General features: G+C 38.6%; 1 protein-coding gene across 10 annotated transcripts in view; it reads left to right on the top strand.

Moving 5' to 3' along the window:
• Positions 1-5,717: 5,717 nt before the first annotated feature.
• Positions 5,718-26,085, top strand: part of CCDC66 (coiled-coil domain containing 66) — a 44,540-nt gene continuing 24,172 nt past the window's right edge. For 3 of the 10 annotated variants that reach the window (XM_035273900.3, XM_035273894.3, XM_035273893.2), the window contains exons 1-7: positions 5,718-5,796; positions 7,590-7,654; positions 8,303-8,328; positions 14,735-15,161; positions 16,919-17,084; positions 17,265-17,368; positions 21,938-22,059. In XM_035273900.3, coding sequence (XP_035129791.1) covers positions 5,786-5,796; positions 7,590-7,654; positions 8,303-8,328; positions 14,735-15,161; positions 16,919-17,084; positions 17,265-17,368; positions 21,938-22,059 — 921 coding nt within the window. In that variant the 5' untranslated portion in view covers positions 5,718-5,785. Of the gene's footprint in view, positions 5,797-7,589; positions 7,655-8,089; positions 8,178-8,302; positions 8,329-14,734; positions 15,162-16,918; positions 17,085-17,264; positions 17,369-21,935; positions 22,060-23,104; positions 23,196-26,085 lie in introns of those variants that run through there. The other 7 variants (XM_078351853.1, XM_078351851.1, XM_035273895.3 and 4 more) reach the window with 4 other exon arrangements.

Here is a 26,085-nt window from a genome sequence, read left to right as displayed (position 1 = left end):
TGTTGTGTCTGATCTCCGTTGGCTGGAGTCAGACCTCACAATCTAAACTAAACCCTGATTGGCTAACAACTTAAAACTTTTCTATACCGGTTAAAGCAATGGAAAGCTGGGACAGGCCTGTGAGCACATCCAGCACAGATATCTTGGTTAAAGTACAGGGATATAAAGTGTACTATGTGCCTGTACACATAGTATGTCTTTCAACAGCTACATAGGACAGGGCTTAACAAAGTTATTATCATACTTATTCTTTAACAAGAAAAGAAACTTTAAAAAGGAATTTTTTTACTTCCCACATGGGTTTCACCATGTTAGCCAGGATGGTCTCAATCTCCTGACCTCATGATCCACCTGTCTCAGCCTCCCAAAGTGCTGGGATTACAGGTGTGAGCCACTGTGCAGCACACAGAATTTTTTAATTATTGGGAGTTTTTTCTTTTAATAGACTGCTTTGTAAGAGCAATTTTAGGTTCACAGCAAATTGAACGGAAACACAGAGATTTTCCACATACTTTCTACCCCTTCTCCAACCTCCCTCTTTGTCAACATCCCCCACTAGAGTAGTACATTCACTACAATAGATGAACTTATACTGACAAACCATTCTCTCCCAAAGTTCATAGTTTCCATTAGAGTTCACTCTTGCTCTTGTGCATTTTATGGGTTTGGGCGAATAATTACATGTTTATTAGTCTGTTTTCATACTGCTATAAAGAACTGCCCAACACTGGGTAATTTATTAAAAAGAGGGAGAGACGGAGAAATTTCATTAATTCATAGTTCAGCATGGCTGTGGAAGCCTCAGGAAACTTACAATCATGGCGGAAGGTGACAGGGAAGTAAGGCACTCTCTTCACAGGTGAGCAGGAAGGAAGAGTGCCGAGCAAAGGGAGCAGAGCCCTTTATAAAACCATCAGATCTCATGAGAACTCACTCACTATCACAAGAACAGCACGGGGAAACTGGCCCCATGATTCAACTACCTCCACCTCGTCTCTCCCTTGACCCATGGAAATTATGGGTATTATGGGGGTCACAATTCAAGATGAGAGCCTAACCATATCAACATGTATCCATTCTTGTAGTATCACACAGAACAGTTTCGCTGCCCTAAAAATCCTCTGTGCTCTGGCTATTTATCCCTCCCTCTTCCAATCCCTGGCAATCACTGATCTTTTTACTGTCTCCACAGTTTTGCCTTTTCCAGAATGCCATATAATTGAACTTATACGGTTTGTAGCCTTTCCAAATTGGTTCTTTCACTTAGTAATATGCAATTTACATTTTCTCCATGCCTTTTCATAGCTTAATATCAAGCTCATTTTTTCTTAGTTCTGAATAATATTTCGTTGTCAGAATGTACCACAGTTTATGCATTCATCTACTGAAGGATATCCTGGTTGCTTTCAAGTTTTGACAATTATGAATAAAGCTGCTATAAACACCCATTTTGTAGGTTTTCCCGTGGACACAAGTTTTCAACACCTTTGGATAAATAGCAAAGAATGCAATTGCTGGGTCATGAATACAGTAAGAATATGTTTAGTTTTGTAAGAAACCACAAATGCCAGGTGCAGTGGCATATGCCTGTAATCTCAGCACTTTGGGAGGCTGACATAGGCAGATCTCTTGAGCTCAGGGGTTCAACACTAGCCTGGGAAAAAAAAATTGTATTTTTTGTGGAGATGGCAAAAGCCCAACTCCACAAAAAATACAAAAATTAGCTAGGCATGGTGGCACATCCCTGTAGCTACTCAGGAGGCTGAGGTGGGAGGATTTCTTGAGCCCAGGAGGTCAAGACTGCAGTGAGCCAAAATCATGCCACTGCATTCCAGCCTGGACAACAGAGTGAGACCATATCTCAGAATTAAAAACAAAAAATGCAAAGAAAGTCACCAAAATGTCTTCCAAAGTGGCTATACCATTTTGCATTCTCACCAGAAGTGAATGAGATTGCATACTCACCAGCACTTGGTGTTATCAGTGATCTAGAGTTTGACCATTCTAATAGGTCTGTAATAGTATTTCACTGTTGTCTTATTTTTGCATTTCCTAATGACAGATGACATATAGCATCTTTCCATATGCTTATTTGCAATCTGTATTCAGCATAGTTTTTGGTGAGGCATTCAGCAAGGTCTTTGGCCCACTTTTAAAATTGGGTTATGTTCTCATTGTTGAGTTTTAAGATCTTTTTGTATATTTTGAATAACAGTCCTTTATCTGATATGTCTTTGGCAAATACTTTCTCTTAGAATGTGACTTATCTTTTCATTCTCTTATTAGTGTCATATATAGAACAGAAAATTTTAATTTTAATGAAGTCCAGCTTATCAATCTTTGTTTGATGGATCATGCCTTTCGTGTTGCACCTAAGCAGTTGTCATCATATGATGTTAGCTGTGAGCTTGTAAAAAAAAAAAAGTTATTACTTTGGGAGGCCGAGGCGGGCAGATCACAAGGTCAAGAGATCGAGAGCATACTGGCCAACATGGTGAAACCCCACCTCTGCTAAAATACAAAAATCAGCCAGGCATGGTGGTATGCGCCTGTAGTCCCAGCTACTCGGGAGGCTGAGGCAGGAGAATTGCTTGAAGCTGGGAGGCGGAGGTTGCAAGGAGCCAAGGTCACACCACTGCACTCCAGCCTGGCGCCTGGCGAAAGAGGGAGACTCTGTCTCAAAAAAAAAAAAAAGTATCATCAAACCCAAAGTCATCTAGATTTTCTCCTATGTTTTCTTCTAGGAGTTATACAGTTCTGCATTTTACATTTAAGTCTCTGTTCTATCTTGAGTTAATTTTTGTGTTGAGTGCAAGGTTTGGGTCAGACTCAAATTTTTGCATCTGGATATTCAGTTGTTCCAGCACCATTTGTTGAAGCATAATATTTTCTCCATTGTATTGCCTTTACCCCTTTGTGAAAAACCAGTTGACTGTATTTATGTGAGTCTACTTCTAGGTACTCTATTTTGTTATTCTATTTGTCTATTCTTTCACTAATACCACACTGCCTTAATTACTGTAGCTTTATAGTAAGTCTTGATGTTGGGTAGTGTCAGCCCTCCGACTTTGTTCATCTTCAATATTGTTTTGGCTATTCTGGGTCTTTTGTCTCTCCACATAAACTTTAGATTCAGTTTGTTGATAGCCACAAAATAACTTGCTGGGATTTGGATTGACATCGTGCTAAATCTATAGATCAAGTTGGGAAGAACTGATCTCTTGACAATATTGAGTCTTCCAATCTATAAACACGGAATATCTCTTCATTTATTTAGTTCTTTAATTTCTTTCACCAGAGTTTCATAATTTTTCTTATATATACTTTATACATATTTTGTTAGATATATACTAAGTATTTCATTTTGGGGGCTGCTAATGTGAATGGTATTGTGTTTTTAATTTCAGCTTCTATATATTCATTGCTGGCATACAGGAAAGCAATTGACTTTTGTGTATTAACTTTGCATTCTGCAATGCTGCTATCTATACTCACTTACTAATTCCAGAAGGACTTTTTGTGCCTTCTTTCAGATTTTCTACATAGACAATTAAGGCATCTGCAAAGTTTTATATCTTCCTTCTTAGTCTGAATATTTATTTCCTTTTCTTGTTTTAGCTAGGACTAAGGCTAAGTCTTAGGATTGGCTCAGACTTCCAGTGTGATGTTGAAAAACAGTGATAAGAAGGGACATTCTTGTCTTGCTCTTCTTCCCGATCTCAGTGGAAAAGCTTCCATTTTTTCACTGTTAAGTGTGAATATTAGGCTCTAGGGGATTTAAAAAAAAAATAGAGATGGAGTCTTACTATGTTGCCCAGGCTGGTCGAAAACTCCTAGACTCAAGCAGTCCTCCTGCCTCAGCCTTCCAAAGTGCTGGGATTACAGGTGTGAGCCACCACACCCAGTCTCCAGGGGATTTTTGTAGACATTGTTTATCAAGTTAAGGATGGTCTCCTATATTGAGAGATTTTAAGCAGCAGAGTGAATTAAGCAGATTCATATTTTAGAAATCATTCTGGCTACAGGCTCACGCCTATAGTCCCAGCAGCACTTTGGGTGCCTGAGGTGGGAGGATTCCTTGAGGCCAGGAGTTTGAGACCAGCCTGGGCAATATAAAGAGACTCTCTCTACAAAAAAATGTTTTGAAAAATTAGGCATAGTGGTGCATGCCTGTAGCCCTAGCTGCTCAGGAGGCTGACACAGGAGGATCATTTAAGCCTAGGAGTTTGAGGTTACAGTGTTAAGGTTGTACCAATGCAGTCAGCCTAGGTGACAGAGAAAACCCTGTCTCTTAAAAAAAAAAAAAGGAAAGAAAGAAAAAGCAAGCAAGTGATGGGGTGGAGAAATTAGAACCCTCATATACATTGCTGGCAGAAGTGTAAGATGCTTCAACCGCTATGGAAACAATTTGGTAGTTTTCTCAAAAAGTTAATCATAGAATTGCCATGTGACCCAGTAATTCCACTCTTAGGTGGATACCAAGAAAACTGAAAATAGAGATTCAAACAGATACTGGACACCAGTGTTCACTACAGCCTTATTCACAATAACTAAAAGATGGAAACAACCCAAATGTATATCAGTGGATGAATGAGTAAACAAATTGTGCTATATACATAGAATGGAATACTATTCAATCATAAACAGATATGAAGCTCTGATACATACTACAACATGGATGTACCTTGAATACATTATGCTATATGAGAGAAGCCAGACACAAAAGGACAAATATTGTATGATTCCACTTTTATGACATGAAATATCTATAACAGGCAAATTCCTAGAGACAGAAATAAGAGGAGAGATTTCTTAGGACTGAGAGGAGAGGAGAATGGGAAGTTATTGCTTAATGGGTACAGAATTTTTATTTGGGGGTATTAAAGAGGTTTTGGAAGAATATGCTGGTGATGTTCCACTACATCGTACCATGGAACTGTCACTTAAAAATGCAAAAAACATGAATCAAGGACCAGATATCAAAAAAAATTTTTTTTAATTAAAAAAATTAAAAAGAAAATGGCAGAAATAGCCAATTTTAACACATATATTACAATAAAACAAAAGTTTGTCAAGCATTTAATAATTAATACCTTTAATTTTTTTTTTCTGAGAAGAGTGTGAGTAAAGATACTTAACCAAATGTAATGTGTGATCCTTAATTGGCTCTTGCTTTCTAAATAAAAAGCCTATAAGGTATTCTTTGGACAAGTGGGGAAAATTAAATAGGGAGGGGAGAATACTATCATGAAATCAATTATTTTAGGCATAATAATGATACTGTGGTTATATAGAACTTCTATTCTTAGGAGTTACATGCTGCAATGTTAAGGGGTTAAGTGTTACAATGTCTGTAACTTACTTGCAAATGGTGACCCAAAAAAGGGTCTGTGTGTGTGTGTGTGTGTGTGAGCGCGCGTGCGTTTAAGGGTTATAATGTCTGTAACTTACTTGCAAATAGTGACCAAAAAAACCGGCTGTGTGTGTGTGTGTGAGCGCCCACGCCCTCCCCCGCGCGCTTTGGTCTCCGCCACCGAAGCCTTAGACTCGTAAGCCGGGTCAGGCTAAATTCCACTGTGCGCAGGGTTGGGGGCAAACACAGCTTTCGCCCCGGGAGCCCCAGCTCAACTCAGCGGACGCGCCAGCATGCCCCATCCTGATTGGTCCACTTGCCCAGCTCGCAGGCACCCCTGTATCCAATCGGCGTAGCGCTTGCTAAGCGGCGGCGGCAACCGACTTACACTAGGGGCTGTAGCTTTCTGTGGAGAGAGTGCGAGGTCGGGCCATGAACTTGGGGTAAGTTGGGGTAAGAAAAGTGGTCCTCAGCGGAAAGTGGGGCGTGTGTGTATGGGTTATCCCTTGGAGTCTTTAGCGGAGAACGTTCCCAACCTGCGCCGCCGAAGAGGGGCAGAGCCCAGTTCTCGAGTACAAGAGCGAGGGAGACCTTACGTTTTCACTTAATGACTCGCGCATTAAAATTGCCTGTGATTCCCTTTTCGGCCTCTTGTTTACCTCAGGATGGGAAGGGAAGGGAGGTGTGGAGAAAAGGAGAGAATGACGAGGTAGTTAAAGGAAGCGTGGCGGCTTCTGGGGAGTTCTACTGGCCAGGCCCCAGGTTCTTTGCCACCCTATTTTTGGCGTCTAGCAGAATGTTGGAGCGCCCAGATTAGTTTTAGGCCCACGAGGATGGGAACCAAGGCTTCTCAAAAAATCGGTGTAGTACCAGTGCCTAACAACTAGTAGGCGCTCTTTAAGTAGGATTAAATAAATAGAAAGGACTGGTTCATGGTGTTCATCACTCGGAAGTTTGGTTTTAAGAAGATGAGAAGCCACCAAACTCAGACTTAACTACACATCGTTCAGCAAATGTTATGTTTTAGAATCTGGGGATATGGAAATAAGATGGTGTGTCCCTTAAGTAGATTACAGTGCAGTGCGTCACAGAAGATACTTTGCCATTCAAGGTCTTTTATTGGTAACGTTTCACCAACATAATCATTAACTGTTCATAACCCTGCAATAGGGAAACCCGTAAAACGTATTCTTTCCAGTGTTTTATCTTTAATAGTTAAGTTGAGGTAATTTGATTTCCCCTACCTGAGCAACACCGCAAATTTCGCGTTCCTAATCTGACCTTTCCCAGTCTCTCTCCCTTGACTGGTTTGCTGGGTTTAATTTTCTCTCTCTAAATTACGAACTGTGTGTATGGACTGCCATTTTTGTTTTCAGTGGAATTTTTATTTAGGACCTTAACAGACTGGTTCAAGTTTTGTTGGCAGTACCTACTGTTACTTTATGCCTTTGCTTTTGACATGCATATATAAAGCATAATACTAAATGTCAATATGTATTATTTGAAACATTCAAAGTGGTACTCTCTGCTCAAGCATTTACTAACCTTGTATTGCTAATAGACATTTTCAGTGCTCCAGCACTCCATAGAATGTGCTAGTCATGAGTTCATTATGAAACTAATGAATCGTGGTTAAATGTATCTTGGTCCTTTAACTTATGTGAGGAGTTTTGGTAACAGCATTATTTTTTCCAGTCAAGAGTTATGTGTTAAATGGTGGTATGATAACTGAATTTATTGTTTACCAATAACAAAATGAAGTTTGGATTAATGATAGCAATGCTTGTATTATTGAAGAGTTTAAAGAATAATTTTCTTCCTTTAGTTGTTGGTTTTATCTTGAATTGCAAAACTTTTTTTTTTTTTTTGAGACGGAGTCTCACCTCCCAGGTTCAAGTAATTTTCCTGCCTCAGCCTCCCAAGTAGCTGGGACTACAGGCACGTGCTACCGCCCGGCTAATCGTTTGTATTTTTAGTAGAGACAGAGTTTCACCGTGTTAGCCAGGATGGTCTCGATCTTCTGACCTGCCTCAACCTCCTAAAGTGCTGGGATTACAGGCGTGAGCGACGGTGCCCGCCTTGCATAACGTTTTTAATTGAAAGACTGATTCGATGTGTACAAGATTCCTGCATAAATTCAAAATAATGGATTTATTGTCAAGGGTCAAATAGACATTTCTGTCTATTTAAAATGTTGTGGTTAAAAGTGACAGACAACTTTCCTTTTTTATTGCAGAGATGGTTTAAAGCTTGAAACTGAATTACTGGATGGAAAAACCAAGCTAATATTGTCTCCATATGGTACGTTTTGTTGCAGAAATCTGAAATGTTAACTTTTAAATTCATACGTAAAATTTATATTAGTTCAGCAGACTTTTTGCTTGTAATAGAGTGATATTTAAATATTTTGAGAAAAACTGTTTCCCCAACCTCTTTAAATTTACTTCTAGCCAAATCAGATTACAACACTGCTTACTACTGTCAGTATTCAGACTCAGAATATTTAATGTACCAGTATATTGTGTGTTCATTATATTTGCATATACCAAATATCCTTATTGTCTGATGAATAATACAAGTGAAATTTATTTAATCATGTCCTTTGCATGTAAAGAATTTATCATTTGAGAAAAGTTCATAGTAAGACCAAAGTAAACTGCTAAAGTCACTTTTAGTATTCATTTTTAAAGTCTGTACTTTGGTATCTTCTCCTTCGCATTTTTTTTCTGTTTATAGTTTTAGCTTGGAAGGATAAAAAACAAAATTGAAATAGAAGTAAATACTTGAACTGCATTATAAAAGAATACTCAGGCAGGATCTAAAGGTAATGCTTTCAAGGATAATGTTGCTAGCTTAAAATCTTACAACAATATTAATTACAGTTTTCTTGCATGACCACCTTAATGTGTTTTTGGTGGATAGTTTAGTAATTTCTTTTTTCTTTTGTAGAACATAAATCAAAAATTTCTGTGAAGGTAAGCCATATGACTTTGACCTGATCTGTTTTCAAATGTAAATGCAGTTTTCTTTACAGTGGTTAGAAAATAATTCCTGGGAAATGTCAGGTGTTCTAAGGGGTTTGGAATTTAGTGAGAAGTTATTATTTTCTTGTTTTCAGATTGCTCCTTTCACAGAAATGCATCATTTTAGGTTTTAAAGCCCAATAGATTCTCTTTCTCTGGATAAGTGTTTATCCAGTAAAGCGTCTGTGTTAATGGAAGTGTTTATTAATAAAATCAATACTTTCGAAGCCACTAGTCTAGTCATGTGTAGTTATTGAGCACTTAAAATGTGGCTAATGCGACTGAGCAACTGAATTTCTAATTTCCTTTAATTTTTAATGGAGTTTAATGGACAATGGACTATACTGGACAGTGCAGCTCCAGAGATCTTTAAAAAATAAATATTCAGACTCTTTTTTTTGGGGGGGGGAAGGAAGGCAGGAAGGGAGAGAAGAAGGACAGTAGGGAGGAAGGAAGGGATGAAGGAAGGAAGGGATGAAGGAAGGAAGGAAGGGAGGAAGCGGGGAGGGAGGGAGGGAGGGAAGGGAAGGAAGGGAATCAAGCAATGAGAGAGACATTGTTGACCTGGATCTAGAGGTTTACAAGTTGATTTCTTTTTTTTTTTTTTGAGAGAAAGAAAGAAAAAAAATAAATCAATAAGTAAAGAAGAGGAAGAAAGAAGGAGAGTAAATGGAAATATTGCTTTATTTTGAAAAAAATTGGGTATTAATAATGGCCCATCAATGTTTCATTTAAACTTATGGGTAGGTGTGGTGTGGTATTGACTAAAATGTATATTTTGTGTATTTGAAGTGGAGAGCTCTATAAATATTTATTAAGTTTACTTGTTCCGGATCTGAGTTCGAGTCCTTGATATCCTTATTAATTTTCTGTCTCATTGAATCTAAGTCTCGTATCTGGGTGTTAGGATTGTTAGCTCTTGTTGTTGCATTGATCCTTTTACCACTATATCTTTGTTGCTTTAAAATCTATTTTATCCGATACGAGAATTGCAACTCCTGCTTTTTATTTATTTATTATTTATTTTTGCTCTCCATTTGGTTGGTAAATCTTTCTCCATCCCTTTGTTTTGAGTCTTTGTGTATCCTTGCATATGAAACAGGTCTGGATGTAACATGCCATTGGGTTTTGGCTGTGTCTTTTGATTGGGGGATTTAGTCAGTTTAAATTTAGGGTTACTGCCATTTGATGTTGACTGGCTGTTTTATCCATTTGTTGGTGTAAATTCTTCTTTATGTTGATGCTCTTTACTTTTTGGTGTATTTTTAGAAAGGCTAATACTGGTTGTTTCTTTCTGTGTGTAATGCTTCTTTCAGAAGCTCTTGTAAAGCAGGCCCGGTGGTAATAAAATCTCTGAGTTCTTGCTTGTTCATAAAAGATTTTATTTTTCCTTCAGTTGTGAAGTTTAGTTTGGCTGGATATGAAATTCTGGGCTGAAGGTTCTGTTCTTTGAGGATGTTGAATATCTCTCTTCTGGCTTGTAGAGTTTCTACTGAGAGATGTGTTGTAAGTCTGATAGGCTTGCCTTTGTGGGTAACCTGACCTTTCTCTCTGGCTGCCCTTAGTATTTTCTCCTTCGTTTCAACCCTGGTGAATCTAACGATTATGTGCCTTGGGGTTGCTCTTCTTGAGGAATATCTTTGTGGTGTTCTCTGTATTACCTGGGGTTGAATGTTGACCTGCTTTGCTAGTTTAGGAAAATTTTCCTGAATAATATCCTGAAGGGTATTTTCCAGCTTGGATTCATTCTCTCCATCGCATTCAGGTATACCTATCAAACGTAAATTTGGTCTTTTCACATAGTCCCACATTTCTTGGAGACTTTGCTCATTCCTTTTTATCCTTTTTTCTCTAATCTTTTCTTCACGTTTTATTTCATTAAGTTGGACTTTGACCTCTGATATCCTTCTTCTGCTTGAACAATTCGAGTGTTTAAACCTGTGCATACTTCTTGGAGTTCCTGTATTGTATTCTTCAGTTCCATTAATTCACTCATACTCCTCTCTAAGTTGTCTATTCTCAATAGGAGTTCATCAAACCTTTTTTCAAAGTTCCTAGTTTCTTTACGTTGGGCTACAACATGGTCTTTTAACTCACCGAAGTTTGTTATTATCCATTCCTTGAAGAGTGAGTCTGTCATCAGGATGTGCTCGTTCTCCATCAAGCCTTGTTCCATTGTTGATGTGGAACTGTGATCATCTTTAGAGGGAGAGGCGTTCTGACTTTGAGTATTCTCAGCTTTTTTACGCTGGTTTCTTCCCATCATTGTAAATTTATCCTCCTGTCGTCTTTGAAATTACCAACTTTCAGATTAGGTCTCTTCAGTGGAGGTCCAGGTTGTTAGTTCCCAGGGCCAGAGCAGCGGCGTTAAAACTGATGGTGCTTTTCTGCCCAGGATTCTCCTGTCTGGCTTCCTTCTTGTGTCCGTAGTAGGTGACTCTGCCTTCCCGGGGCTCCAAACCTCAGTCAGAAGGGGAACTGGTCCCGTTTACTCTGCGCCAAGCGCTGCCGCGCCGAGGTGCCGGGCTCTGGTGTCCTGCTGTGGACCTGTGCGGGTCCTCCGAACCTGTTTACTCTGCTCCGAGAGCTGCCGGGCTGAGGTGCGGCAGAACCGCTGCGCCAGCCACGAGAGTCGCGCTGGTCACCCGTATGTTTCCTCCACTGGGGGATCTTCTGCTCCGTGAGCGACCAGAATTTGTCTGAAAGTGTGGCATCCTCTAGTTCTCCGCGCCTTCCCTGAGAGCTGCAATCCCGGGATGTTAGCGATCAGCCATCTTGGATCGTTCTCAATATTCAGACTTTAAACAAAAATGCTCTTTCTTTTCATATTCAGATTCCATTCGCCCACACCCAAGGAGAAATTCACAAATTCTAGCATACATTTAGCTTTTTCCTTTAAAAGGTTGCACTTGAGCTTAAGGATAATTTTCCTTTTAAGTTACTTTCCCTTATCAGGAATCTATTGGGCTTTTTTTCTACAAAATACATTATCACTTTGTTTATTTTAATTTTTGAGTCAGAGTCTCACTCTGTCACCCAGGTTGGAGTGTAGTGGCATAATCATGGCTGCAGATCTTCCTCCTTCAGCCTCCTGAGTAATTGGGACCATGTGCATGAGCCACCACGCCTGGCTAATTTTTTAAATTTTTAATAGAGATAGGGATCTCACTATATTGCCCAGGCTGGAATTATCAGTTAACAGCTTTTTGAGGCTGGGTGTTGTGACTCATGCCTATAATCCCAGCACTTTGGTAGGCTGAGGTGGGTGGATCACCTGAGGTCAGATCGAGACCATCCTGGCCAATATGGTGAAACCCTGTCTCTACTAAAAATACAAAAATTAGCCAGGCATGGTGGCACCTGCCAGTAGTCCCAGCTACTTGGGAGGCTGAGGCAGGAGAATCACTTGACCCTGGAGATGGAGGTTGTGGTGAGCCAAGATTGTGCCACTGTACTCCAGCCACAGAGCAAAATTTCTTCTCAAAAAAAAAAAAAAAAAAAAAAACCTTTTTTTTTTGATACTTTTGCTTTTCTTGCTACCTATTTTTTTTTTTAATTTTTAGACTAATAGCAGTAGGAATTTCTCTTCTCCTCTTCCATAACTTACTACATCCCCCTTTTCTTTCATCTTTGCAGTGTTTTAAAGTCTTTGCTTGTCTGTGGATAGAACCCAATTTGAATGATGTAGCACTTTGCCCTTCAACTCTGAGCCCTCAATGGCTTTACTTGCAGGTTTAATCAAGGTGAAGAAGTTGGTGGAGTACCCAAAAAATCACTCAACAAATGGGTGAAGATGATTAGAACAATTTCACAAGCTACATATAAAAACTGTTTCTCTCTGTGTGTATAGTTATATACCTTGTATGCTCCCCTAATCACAGACTACAGATTGTATGTTATTCCTAGCCCTTCCCTATTAAAAATTGCAACTAACTACTGTTATATGAATCATATTCACAAATACAGTGGCCTTTATCAAGTTTCTAGATGAACAACTGTTTGTAATGGTTGATTTTTATCATCTTCAGGCTGATTTGTTACAGAAGCCACATTTGTGAAGACATTTCATTGTCATTTTAACCAACTGAGAACATCTGAAGATCCCCTTTATAGGCCTAAAATAAACAGAATTACTAGTCTTGGATTTTTGGTAGGGCTATAATAAAGTTACTAGTCTTGGACTTATGATTACTAGACTTAAAATTCTATCAGCTTTCTAGAGGTATTTTAGGACTTCTTTTTAGAGTAGCACATTCTCAACTGCTGTTGAGCCTAAATTGTTTACTGCCTTAAAGAAAATTGTTTGGGTTTATCCCCATAGCATTTGGGACTTCAAAATACTGATGCAACCTAAGTTTCCTTTCTGTATTGATTGTTTTCAAGAAGTTTCTCTTCCCATATTTATAGAGGTTACAGAGATCCTCATTTCTTTTTTGTTCTTCATAGACTGTAAACACCAGAATCAGTAGTATTTTCTTCCTTTTTTGTTTTGTTTTTTAGTTTCCCAAATCTCACATTTCTGCAGTTATATGTTGAATTCTCTTTCCTGCAAGTTATTCGTGAATTCTCTCTGCATGGTGCTTTTCTTAGTTCCTTCTAATGGGGGAAGCTCCTGAGTTACTAAAACACCCACAGGTCTCTGTTTTTTCTCACTGCCCACTGATTGAATTATTGTACTCTCCATAATGTGTTCTTGAAACAGCTGAACTCTATCTCATCATCAAGTTTAACATATTTGTGATCAAAGTGCTTTCCTAATTCTGTCAAAATATCTGCATTTTTCTTTTTTCTTTTTTGAGACAGGCTCTCTCTTTGCCCAGGCTGGAGTGCTGTGGCACAATTATGGCTCACTGTAGCCTCAACCTCCTGGGCTCAAGGGATCCTCCTGCTTCAGCCTCCCAAGTAGCTAGGACTATAAGCACATGCCTGTACCACCACAATCAGTTAATTTTTTTGTACAGACGGGAGTCTCCCTGTGTTACCCATGATTGTCTCAAATTCCTGGGCTCAAGCGATCCTCCTGCCTCAGCCTCCCAGAGTGCTGGGATTGTAGGTATGAGCCACTGTGCCCAACCTCTCCTACATTTTTCTTCAATCTGCGATAATGAAGTAAACATGATTACTAGCCTAATTTCTTAGGCTTATAGGAAGAGAAATGAAAAAAGTGCAGATAATCCAGTGTCATAAGTAATTTATTAAAATAATGGATTCTAAAACTTTTACACTCTCAAAGACCAGAAATATAAAACAATAAAAATTTATGAGTATGTCTACACGTGAGATTCAGTGACATACTAAAAGGTATTTGTAATACTAGTGCTAGATAGCACATTTTATATATATCATTTTTTGAGATGGAGTTTCACTCTTGTTGCCCAGGCTGGAGTGCAGTGGCATGATCTCAGCATACTGCAGCCTCCACCTCCTGGGTTCGAGTGATTCTCCTACTTCAGCCTCTCGAGTAGCTGGGATTACAGGTGCCCACCATCACACCTGGCTATTTTTTTGTTTTTGGTGTGTTTTTTTTTTTAATAGAGATGGGGTTTCACCATGTTGGCCAGGCTAGTCTTGAACTCCTGACCTCAGGCGATCCACCTGCCTCAGCCTCCCAAAGTGCTGGGATTACAGGCATGAGCCACCGCACCCGGCCTACATTTTATATTTAAAAATGTTACTTTTCTCTGATCTGGCCTTGATATCTTGGTTTCATATAAATTGTGAAGTCGGCTGATATTAAACAAATGCATTGAACATTGGCTTTATAATGTGAAAAATGGCTGGGTGTGGAGGCTCATGCCTGTAATCCCACCACTTTGGGAGGCGGATCACCTGAGTTCAGGAATTCAAGACCATCCCGACGAACATGGTGAAACCCTGTTTCTACTGAAAATACAAAAATGAGCCAGGCATGGTAGCAGGCACCTGTAATCCCAGCCACTCAGGTGGCTAAGGTGGGAGAATGGCTTGGACCCGGGAGGTGGAGGTTGCAGTGAACCAAGATGGTGCTGGTGCACTCCAGCCTGGGCAACAGTGAAATGCTGTATCAAAAAAAAGTTAAAAAAAATTTTTTAATTAAAAAAGAAAAGAGGTAATGTGGGTGGTATAATCTAATGGCATTAGATTCAAAGCTGGAATATAATGGAGATGTCCTGTAACAACTATAATAAAAGTTCTTCTGTATTTATTATCTTTAAGTAAGATAATTTCTAGTTGTTGATGAAGATTTGTAACTATTAAGAGTTAATTTCTTATGGTTATGTTACCTAAATAGCAAAATGAGAAAAAGTTTAGAGGTCCAATTTATCACAGATTGTATTTGTGGACAGTTCTAAAGAATAACTTTCTGGTGTTTTAACAGATGGGAAATAAGACCAAGATTGCAAAGTGTTCTTTAAGAACAAAAACTGGACACACTCTAAAATCAATTGGGAGTGAAAAACTTTTGCAAAAGAAGACAGTTGGTTCAGAAACATCACAGGCAAAAGGTGAAAAAAATGGAATGACTTTTTCATCCACTAAGGATTTATGTAAACAACATATAGATAAAGATTGTCTTCATATCCAGAAAGATATTTCACCTGCAACCCCTAATATACAGAAGACTAGAAACACCATAAATACATCTCTAGTAGCGAAACAGAAGCCTCACAAAAAACACACCACAGCTGAAAATACGAAGAGCAGTTTGGTGTGTCTAACAGAAGACCAACTACAACAGATTTTGATGACTGTAAACCAAGGAAATAGATCTCTTTCCCTGACTGAGAATGGAAAGGAGGAAAAAAGTAAGATTTTCCTAAAGTTTTAATGAGTTTTAATTTTTTTCAATGTGTTTTAGAATATCAGATTCATTGGGTTTTATGTAACTTTGACTCTTAAATTCTAATTTAACATGTCAATCTATTAAAATAATTGTTCTTTTAGAGGACTTTTTCTAATAAGCAAAATTATTTTTATAGTTGTGCCATATTTTAAAATTAGTGTTCAGAATAATTAAGAAACCCAGTTTCTGTGGACTTTAGAAAAAAATGTTAATACAAAAAACTATTATACATATTTTAGAATATAGGAGGCTTTACTCATATTTAAAATAGTTATAGGAAACATGCTTTAAAAAAACCCATTATGGTATTTCCAGTGAAAATTAAGGAAACCTTACTATGACTATTTGACTTGAGTTGCTGAAAAACATTGCTCTCCTGGCCCCTGCAGTTACTCTTCCTGTTCCTTATTCCATGCTAAGGATTGGCAGTACTCTTTAAAAAACAAGGTTAACACAGATTTGGAAGGAACAGTAGAGTGTTTCATGCTTTTTCTTTCACAAGTCCTGGCATTGTATTGTGTTTTTAAAAGCATTCTAATTTCCACTTTCGGATAAGGAATTGTGAATATTAAGACAATAGAAATAACTAAAATTTTATTAGGCAATAGTGAAATAAATAAAAAATTAACAGTTCACATGGAGAGGCCCTACAAGTGGTTTGGGGGCCCAGTAACTCCTATATAGTCCCATGATACTCAAGATGGAATTATTTACTCTCTCATTATAGATTATTCTTCGTAAAATGAGAGAGCTGGATTTTGTCTCTAAGGCTAAAATTCTAGCAACAAACTGCTTATTAGGCATAATGAGAGATCATATCAACAAAGTTAAAAGCAGAATTTGCCTAAGGAGGTAGACCTGCATATTAAGTCTTTCTCTTCATTGGAAGAACTAGCATATTCAAAAGAAATCAGAACAGTTTTTGAGCCAGCATGTGAGGCCTCTATAAATCATTTGATTTAGATATTATAGCTGGGGCATAGAGACAATTCATGAAAAGGTTTTCCACTGATTTCACAGCTAAATAAGAAAAATAACATCAAGGATAATGAGTATTTATCAATATATTTATATTCTCCTTTAGATTGTGATTTGTGTTATGATTTTTATTTTTAAAAGCATGTTGGCAAGAGGAAATGGAGATCTGTTTTCTGTTGTTGCTGCTTTTTTTCTTGATAAAAGAAATTATATGGCTGTGGTCATGAGCAAGCTATTTAACCTCTGGACTTTAGTTTTCTCTCTCTCTCTTTAATTTATTTTTATTTTTATTTATTTATTTTCTGAGACAGAGTCTGGCTTCTGCTGCCCAGACTAGAGTGTAGTGGCACAATCTCGGCTCATTGAAACCTCCACCTCTTGGGCCCAAGCCATCCTCCCACTTCAGCCTCCAAGTAGCTAGGACTATAGGCTCATGCCACCACACCTACCTAATTTTTGTATTTTTTGTAAAGACAATGTTTTGCCACGTTGCCCAGGCTTATCTCGAACTCCTGAGCTCAGGCAGTCTGCCCGCATCAGCCTCCCAAAGTGCTGGGACTGCAGGTGTGAGCTGCTGCCCCCTGCTTCCTTTTTTTTTTTTTTTTTTTCTCAAACCTCAAGGATTGTTGTGAGAGTTAATTGAAGTGATGTAAAGACATGTAAGAACTCCATAGCAGTATGCCAAGTATTATAATGAATATAATTGAGTGTTAATTTTAAAATATGCATCTTACCTCCTAGGTCAATATAGTCTTCATTTAAACAGTATTTCTAATCAGCCAAAGGATGAGAACATTATGGGATTATTCACAAAAACCGAGATGGTTTCATCTGTCCCAGCTGAAAATAAATCTATCTTAAATGAATATCAGGAGACATCTAAGCAGTGTGAGCAAAAAATTGCCATGTATGTAAACTCATATCTGTTATTGTGTGGTCATCTTTGGAATATGGTTTTGCTTTTCCTTGACTTGCATGTGAAATAGTTACTCAAAATAAAGGTACTTAAAAGCTTATTAATATTTATGGAGTCAATTGTGTAGAAATGTATGATATAATTTCTATTATCTTTTGTGTTTTGCCTTAGAGAGTGTGACTGGAAACCAGCTGATATATTCAGTACTCTGGGGGAAAGGGAACGTGATAGAAGTTTGTTAGAAGCAAAAAAAGCCCAGTGGAGGAAAGAGCTAGGTAGGTAACTTTTATGCCTTTTATTATAGCTTTGTTATTGTTGTTTTTGAGGCAGAGTCTTACTCTGTTGCCCAAGCTGGAGTGCGTGCCATCTCAGCTCACTGTAACCTCTGCCTCCCAAGTTCAAGCGATTCTCTTGCCTTAGCCTCCTGAGTAGCTGCGACTAAGGCACCCGCCACCCTGCCCAGCTAATTTTTGTATTTTTAGTACAGATGGGGTTTCACCGTGTTGGCCAGGATGGTCTCAATCTCTTAACCTCATGATCTGCCCGCCTTGGTCTCCCAAAATGCTGGGATTACAGGTATGAGCCATTGTGCCCGGCCTATAATAGTTTTATTAGCTTAAAGAATATGTATTGAGGCCCGGCATGGTGGCTCACGCCTGTAATCCCAGCACTTTAGGAGGCTGAGGCAGGCAGATCATGAGGTCAAAAGATTGAGACCATCCTGGACAACAATGGTGAAACCCCATCTCTACTAAAAGTACAAAAACTAGCCAGACATAGTGGTGTGCCCATGTAGTCCCAGCTACTCGGGAGGCTGAGGCAGGAGAATTGCTTGAACCCGGGAGGTGGAGGTTGCAGTGAGCCAAGATCATGCCACTATACTCAAGCCTGGCAACAGAGCTAGACTCCATCTCAAAAAAAAAAAAAAAAGAATATGTTTTTGAGTATAAAGTTTTGAGGCCAAGGGAAAACTTCCTTGCCCTCTGAAGGTTTTCTGAAAAATCAGCTGACAAAAGACAAATTAATAAGAGGGATACAAATTTATTGACATGCATGGAAGTTTTACAGAATTTAAAAACTAAAAGAAATGGCTAGGTGGCTGACACTTCTCCACCATGTTGAGGTTACAGAAAGAATGGGGGTTGGAGCATGGCAAAACAGGTTATGGTGGGGGAGAAGAGGCAACCTGGCCAGTAGAAGTGGTTTTGTTATGTACATGAGACCTCAAACGTAGTAGTCCTCCGAGAATAGGTGGTAAATGTTTCTTTCAGACCTTTAAAGGCGTTAGACTCGGTTAATTTATCCTAGATCTGGACGAGGAAGAATCCTCAGAGAAAGCCTGGCTGTATTGATGCAGGTTTTCTCTACAGATGCAAATCTTCTTTTTTTTGAGACAGAGTTTCGCTCTTGTTACCCAGGCTGGAGTGCAATGGCGTGATCTTGGCTCACCGCAACCTCCGCCTCCTGGGTTCAGGCAATTCTCCTGCCTCAGCCTCCTGAGTAGCTGGGATTACAGGCATGTGCCACCACGCCCAGCTAATTTTTTGTATTTTTAGTAGAGACGGGGTTTCACCATGTTGACCAGGATGGTCTCGATCTCTTGACCTCATGACCCACCCGCCTCAGCCTCCCAAAGTGCTGGGATTACAGGCATGAGCCACCGCGCCCGGCCACAAATCTTCACAAAAGACAGCTTTGCATGGCTACTTCTGTTTGCGGGCCCTCTGAACAGCCATCTCGAAATATGTCAAATAAATATATTTGGGGGTAAAACACTGTAGTTTCCTTTAAAGTATAGTTATCCCTCGGTATCCATGAGATTGGTTCTAGGACAATCCTCCCACTTCAGGGTACCAAAATGGATGGATGCTCAAGTCCCTTATATAAAATGATGTAACATTTGCATATAACATATACACATCCTTTTATAGACTTCAACTCATTTCTAGCTTAATACAATGTAAATGCCGTTGTTTGGGAAATAATGACAAAGAAAAAAGTCTGTACATGTTCATTATAGACACTACCATCCTTTTTTCTCCCAAATGTTTTCAATTTGTGGTTGCTTGAATCCATGGATGTGGAACCCATGAATATGGAGGGTCTACTGTATATCTTTTAGTATGATTTTATCAAAAGTCTTGTTTTATAACATTTGACATCTAGAGTAGTTCTCTACAAATGCTTAAGATAACATTGTGGTTTTATAATGCCTTAAGTTGAGTCTTTTTGTTACTCTTAAGTTTGCACCAAAAACATTAAGGTCATCAGTATCATCATTCTGCAGCCCCTGTAAGCTCAAAGATTTGTAAACTTTTTGCATTTCCTGGAAATCCTTTGTCATAATTTTCCATTACAGAAATCCTATGCATTTAAGGAGGGTTTTACTAAAAACTAATTGATTTCATTTTTTAAAATAACCAAAATAATCTAATTAAGAATAATCATTGTGATATCAGACAATATATTCTAGACAGAAATAAGCTTATTGCTTTCTTTCAGCTTTGGACCTTAACAGAAAAATCTATAATTTCTATTAGAGTCTTGAAATTTACTTCTTCAACTAAACTTGGATATCACAATTTGCAAAATGTGCGACAGTAGTTGTATTTCTTAAGAAGAGCTGTGCTAAAGGCATGAGATGAGCTTCACCCTAGTGGAAAAACTAGGAAGTCTTGTGAGACCATCACTAACTTGGCTGGCATGGATGATTTAGAAAACAAGCAAAGCCAGGTGCAGTGTCTCACAAATAATCCCAGCACTTTGGGAGGCCATGGTGGGAGGATTGCTTAAGACCAGGGATTCAACATCAGCCTGCTGCAGCAACATAGTGAGACCTCATCTCTACAAAAAAAGAAAAAGAGATAAGGAGTGAATTGATGCTGGAAGTCAAGTGTGTTAGTCTGTTTTGGGTTGCTGTAAAGGAATACCACAGACTGAGTAATTTATAAAGAAAAGAGGTTTATTTGGCCCACAGTTTTGCAGACTGTGCAAGCATGGTACCAGCATCTGCTCAGCTTCTGGTGAGGCCTCAGGAGGCTTTTACTCATGGTGGAAGGCAGAGGGGGAACAGGCATTATACATGGCAAAAGAGATGCCAGGCCCTTTTAAACAACCAGCTCTCATGTAAACTGACAGAGTGAGAACTCACTCATCACCCCAAGGGGATGGCACCAAGCCATACATGAGGGATTCATCTCCTATGACCCAAACACCTCACCTTAGACCCCACCTCCAACATTGGGGATCATATTTCAACATGAGATTTGAAGGAGACAAATATCCTAACTGTATCATCCAGGTAAAAGAAGAATGAAGAGATTAAACTTATGTTAGCAGTATCAGAAGGTTTGGCAGTCTGATGTCTGTTTATATCACAATTTCAGCTTTAAATATTTTCTTTTAGCACATTACACATCAAAATGCAATACCAAATGTCTGAAATAAGAGGGAACTACTTGAAAATGACGGGAGTATTTTATGCTTTAATCAGTTTTTTTGGTTTTTGTTTGTTTGGTTTTGAGATGGAGTTTTGTTCTTATTGCCCAAGCTTTAGTGCAGTGGCGTGATCCCCGCTCACTGCAGCCTCCACCTCCTGGAGGTGATTCAAGTGATTCTCCTGCCTCAGACTCCTGAGTAGCTGGGATTACAGGCACCCGCCACCATGCCCAACTAACTTTTTGTATTTTTAGTAGAGTCAGGGTTTCACCATGTTGGCCAGGCTGGTCTTGAACTCCTAACCTCAGGTGATCCATGTGCCTTGGCCTCCCAAAGTGCTGGGATTACAGGCGTCAGCTACCACGCCCAGCCTTATGCTTTAATTGTTTTAAAAATCAGTTTACTTTTTTTTTTAACTTGTCTTAGTAGAGCACTATTTAAGTCATGCTTCTAGTAACATTCTTGGAATTTAAATTTATACATCATTGAATTTTGTATTTAAAGAACTGTTGTTGATTGGGGATTTAGTTTTGGGGGTTTTTTTGTTTTTCGTTTTTATTTTTTGAGATGGAGTCTTGCTCTGTCGTCAGGCTGGAGTGCAGTGTGCAGTCTCAGCTCACTGCAACCTCTGCCTCCCAGGTTCAAGCAATTATCCTGCCTCAGCCTCCCCAGTAGCTGGGAATGCAGGTGTGTGCATTCCCAGCGGAGTTTCACCACATTGGCCAGGATGGTCTTGATGTCTTGACCTCGTGATCCACTCTCTTTGGTCTCCCAAAGTGCTGGAATTACAGCTGTGAGCCACTACACTCAGCCAGGGGTTTCTTTTTGACTATATCTGTCAGACACAAGGTTTTATGTTTTTTACTTTTCAGCAGTTAAGAAATAATAGCCAACATTTATTGAATATTTACTTTGTGCCAAGCCCTATATTGAGATAGGTACTATTTTTATACCTCATTTATAGAAGGAAGAACCAAGGCTAGAAAGCTTACCAGCAGTTTGCTCATGATCACTTAGCTAGGAAGTCGTTGAACTTGATTTTTAACCCATAGTTCTCTACTTCAGAATTCTAGCTTTTAATTCTCTTAATAATAATTGAATAAACATTACAGGAAATTAGGACCTCATGGTAATTAACAAAATATAAGTTATTCAATAAAACTACTCCTTATTGGTAATTGTGATAATAAAATTGTACCATACTTAACTTTGGTTCTGATTAAATTTTTTCTTATTCTATGTCCCTAAAAAATTATTCTCTACTTTGTAAGTTAATCTCCTTCCTAAAAAAAAGTTTTGATTAGATCTGTGTTGGTATCTGCATTCTTTAAGAAGGTCATGATTTGTTTACATGGTTCTTTTTTTACAGTTTTTGTACATTTTTTTAAAAAGGACATTATTTACAGATGAACAGGTTGCTTTAAAGAAGAAAGAAAAAGAAGTGTCGGAAAAATGGAATGATCCTTGGAGAAAATCTGAAACTGATAAAATAATATGGGGGAAACTTCAAATTCTTGACCAATCTAGGGTAAGACATCTTAATTGCAGTTTTTAAAATGCTAAGCAGTGTTCATATTATAGCATTTATTTTTAAAGCTTATTTATTTTAAAACTTTTTTTGATACGGAGTCTCTCTCTTGTTGCCCAGGCTGGGGTGCAATGGCACAATCTCAGCTTGCTGTAACCTCCCTGGGCTCAAGCGATTCTCCTTCCTCAGCCTCCTGAGTAGTTGGGACTATAGGTGCTCACCACCAGGCTGGCTAATTTTTTGTATTTTTAGTACAGATGGGATTTCATAACATTACAGGCTGGTTTCAAACTTCTGGCCTCAAGTGATACACCAGACTCGGCCTCCCAAAGTGCTGGGATTATAGGAATGAGCCACCACGCCTGGCCTATTTTTAAAAACATTTCATATTCTTGGGGTTTTTTTTGTTGTTGTTGTTGTTGTTTTGTATGTGTGGTTTTTTAAAAAAAGAAACAGGGTCTTTCTCTGTTAGTCAGGCAGGAGTGCAGTGGTGCAATCAAAGCTCCCACAGCCTTGAACTCATGGACTGAAGGGATCCTCCTGCCTCTGCCTTGCAAGTGGCTGGTACTACAGGTGTATGCCACCATGCCCAGCTAATTTAAAAAAAGTTTTTAGAGACAGGGTATCACTATGTTGCCCAGGCTGGTGTCAAACTTTTGACCTCAAGCAATCCTCCCACTTAGGCCTCCTGAGTAGCTGGGATGGTAGGTGTGAGCCACGGGGCCTGGCTCATATGGTATTTTAAAACAGTGTTATTTTTAATTTAATTGTGACCTCAACTGGCCTCTCGTTACATTCTGTATGTTGTTAGGTGAATGTAGAGGCTCCTAAGCACCTCCTTTATAGTCTCATAAAAGAGCTCTGCAATTTTTGAAATGAATACAGAACTCTGCCACTAACAATATGTAAGTGTTTAGTTATCAAATATACGCTATGCCAAGTGTGCCTGTGTAGTGCATAGGTGATTTTTAAGTTTTATCTATAGTTAATTTTGGGTAAAGAATCAGTGTCACTGTTTTTCTATTTGTTTTTACTCTTCTGCTAGCTCTTCAAGCATTCTATCACAGTCTCCTAGTCAGGTTATGGTGGTCCAAGCTGATGAGCATTCACTACTTAGAGCTAGTCAGATTTTAGAGGTAAGTCCTAAGTGTCAGTACTGTGGATATTTAAACCTTTTAATATTTGACCTCTATATAGCCTGTTTTCCTTGAAGGAGAGAATCTTAAGTCTTCCTTATTTTTAGCTATCAGTTAATTTTTACTTGAGTGTATTATGCTTCATTCGCCTTCATTTCTTTTTTACATTTATTATCCCTTTCTTCTTGTGAGCATTTACATTTTAGCAAATGTATTCTGAAAATAATGCAGTAACTTAAAGGGATGATTCTCCTAAAGGGATGATTCTGGTGCTAGAAATGTTTGGCATTGTGGCCTAATTAGGTAAATTTCTTATGGAACCCCTTCAAGTTAAATTTTTTGCATGGCTGTCTATTCTGCTTCATGTAGAGCTGAGTTGCCTACATTGATAATCTTACATGAACAAAAGGAATGAAAAATGAATTGCATTTGCCCGCAATCCCAAAAGCACTTTGACTGAAAAGGCAATAAGCTTGTCTTGATAGAACTCATTTTGGAAAATTCTGTAGCTCTGGGTGATGATTTTAAGGGTGTAAAGTTTAGAAGTTGTATGCAGACACCACTAAAAGCTGTAGCTAAAACTAAGTTTTCATGAAGTTGGAGAGAATCAGTTTTTGGGTTATTTACTTTTCAACATCAGGATAAAATATCTTTAATGCTAAAAATGTTAAATATTTTCAGTTGCCAAATTTTCAGTTGAAATATCAATATATAATTATTTCTTAATTTGCATGGCTTTTTAGGTCATTTATTATCTGGGGGTAATCCATACCATAGTTGTTAATGCAAGTAAAGAGCCATTTGAGGTGACTTTTAGGTTTTAAAATACTTTGTATATATTTGCTAATGATGGTATTTGTCAGCTGAGGAAATGACGAGTCTTATGAATTTGGAAAGGAGAACTTTATTTCTTATCAGCAGTTGCAACCTGCAGCATAGCCATTCTGATAGGCTGGGAAGCATAGCCTTTGGCCAGCCAGGAGCCAGAAACTTCAAGGAGCAGGGAAGGGAACAGGAATTTATGTTGAGCGAAGTGGCTGAATATAGTGTTTAATAAGCTATAGGAGGAGTCATGAATATTTATGAAAGGAGAAACACCCATGCACAATTGAGTTTTATGTCCCTTCATGGGTCCCATGTACAAAAAATGGCAGCATTAGCATAATCCAAGGGTAGAGTTTTCAGCCCTCTAACATCAAAAAGTGAAGCAGAGGACACACAAACCTTTTGGCCAGAAGCATCTGGTGGTTAGCTGTCACATGAGAATAGGCCGTATGCATTGGCTCTTTGGGAGGCTGCGGCAGGTGGATTTCTTGAGCCTAGGAGTTCAGTACCAGCCTGGGCAACAATATGGTAAAAATCCTATCTGTAAAAAAAATAAAATAAAAATAGCTGGGTGTGGTGGCATGCATCGGTAGTCCAGCTACTTGGGAATCTGAGGCAGGAGGATCACTTGTGCCTGGGAGGTTGAGGCTGCAGTGAGCCATGATTGTGCACTGCAGCCTGGGTGCCAGTGAGACCCTGTCTCAAAAAAAAAGTTGGGGGAGAGAGAATAGGCTCAAAACATATTTAGGAAACCAGTTTTTATGTAGGGGAAGTCTCAGGTCAATAATAGGGAGATAGGGTGAAAAAGTCAGTGAGCCTGGGAATAGAGGCTTCTTTCTTTAACTGTACATAGGACTTAGAGGGAATGTTAGAAGAAGGTCAAAACACAACGCTTGTTACAGTGTCTTGTGTTATACACAAATATACCTTACTCTGCTTTGACTAAATGCACACAGTTAAACCAAAAGAAATGCAATTCTACCTACTACTCTCTTCCTATCTCCCACTCCCATGTTTTGCATTCTTCTAACTGAATGCACGTTGGGAGAGATTTGTGAAAAAGAATATAAGAATAATTTAAAGGCTTTCCCAGTCAATGACAGAAATGAAATCCAGGTAAGTGGTAGTGGCTTTATAAGACATCCTTGACTAAGAAAGACTAAATTGAGAGATCTGATTGTTCAGTTGGCTTAGGGTTATAAATATATAAAACATTTTGAGTGTTTTAGGAATTTTTAAGGGTAATTTGACTTTTGTCTAATACCTGAATAATTTGCAGTGCCACTACACTAAAATACGTAATCAGATCTGGTTACATCAAACTTAAACAGATACACAGCATTCTAAGACTATTGAGTTACCTTGTTGAAATTTTTCTTTAGGAAGTTCAAAGAGTCCATTTACAATTCAGGGGTGTCCAGTGTTTTGGCTTCCCTGGGCCACACTAGAAGAAGAAAAATGGTCTTGGGTCACACGTTAAGTAAACTAACACCGTGATAACTGATGAACTTAAGAATTGCAAAACAATTCATAATGTTTTAAGGAAGTTTACAGATTTATGTTGGGCCACATTCAAAGCTATCTGGGGCCATGGGTTGGACAATGCGTGTTTTTCTTTTCCCATTTTGACCTCTGAAACATTTCTAGAGGTAGAAAAATTGTTAAATCATATACCTAAAGGTAATGTTCGTTTCGAAGTGATTGTTTTAGGCTTAAGTAAGTTTGATGGTTTTTAATCTGTTTAGAATTTAGGAGGACTGAGATATTAGGATCTTTCCTTTTTGTATAAAGGAAAGATTTCTTTTGATCAAAAGAAATTTTTCTTATTTCTTCTGATCAAACAGTAGGTTTTAAACTGTGAGCTTTGTGATATTTTCTGGTAAAAGCAAGGGAAGAAAGTAACACTGTGAGGTATATTGCAATTGTAGGATTCTGTCAAACCATTTTTCGTATGTCCTGCAGTTATTTCATGTAACGAAGTGTTTTGTTGCTTGCCTCTTTCATTTCAGAACAATTTGAGTAGAATATATTTTTCTTCCTTTTTTAAAAGAGTATCCTAAACTCA

The sequence above is a fragment of the Callithrix jacchus genome, chromosome 15 (assembly GCF_049354715.1).
Source record: "Callithrix jacchus isolate 240 chromosome 15, calJac240_pri, whole genome shotgun sequence".
Classification (NCBI taxonomy): Eukaryota; Metazoa; Chordata; class Mammalia; order Primates; family Cebidae; genus Callithrix; species Callithrix jacchus.
The sequence above is the reverse complement of the archived record's forward strand: the minus strand, read 5'-3'. Positions and strand labels throughout refer to the sequence as shown.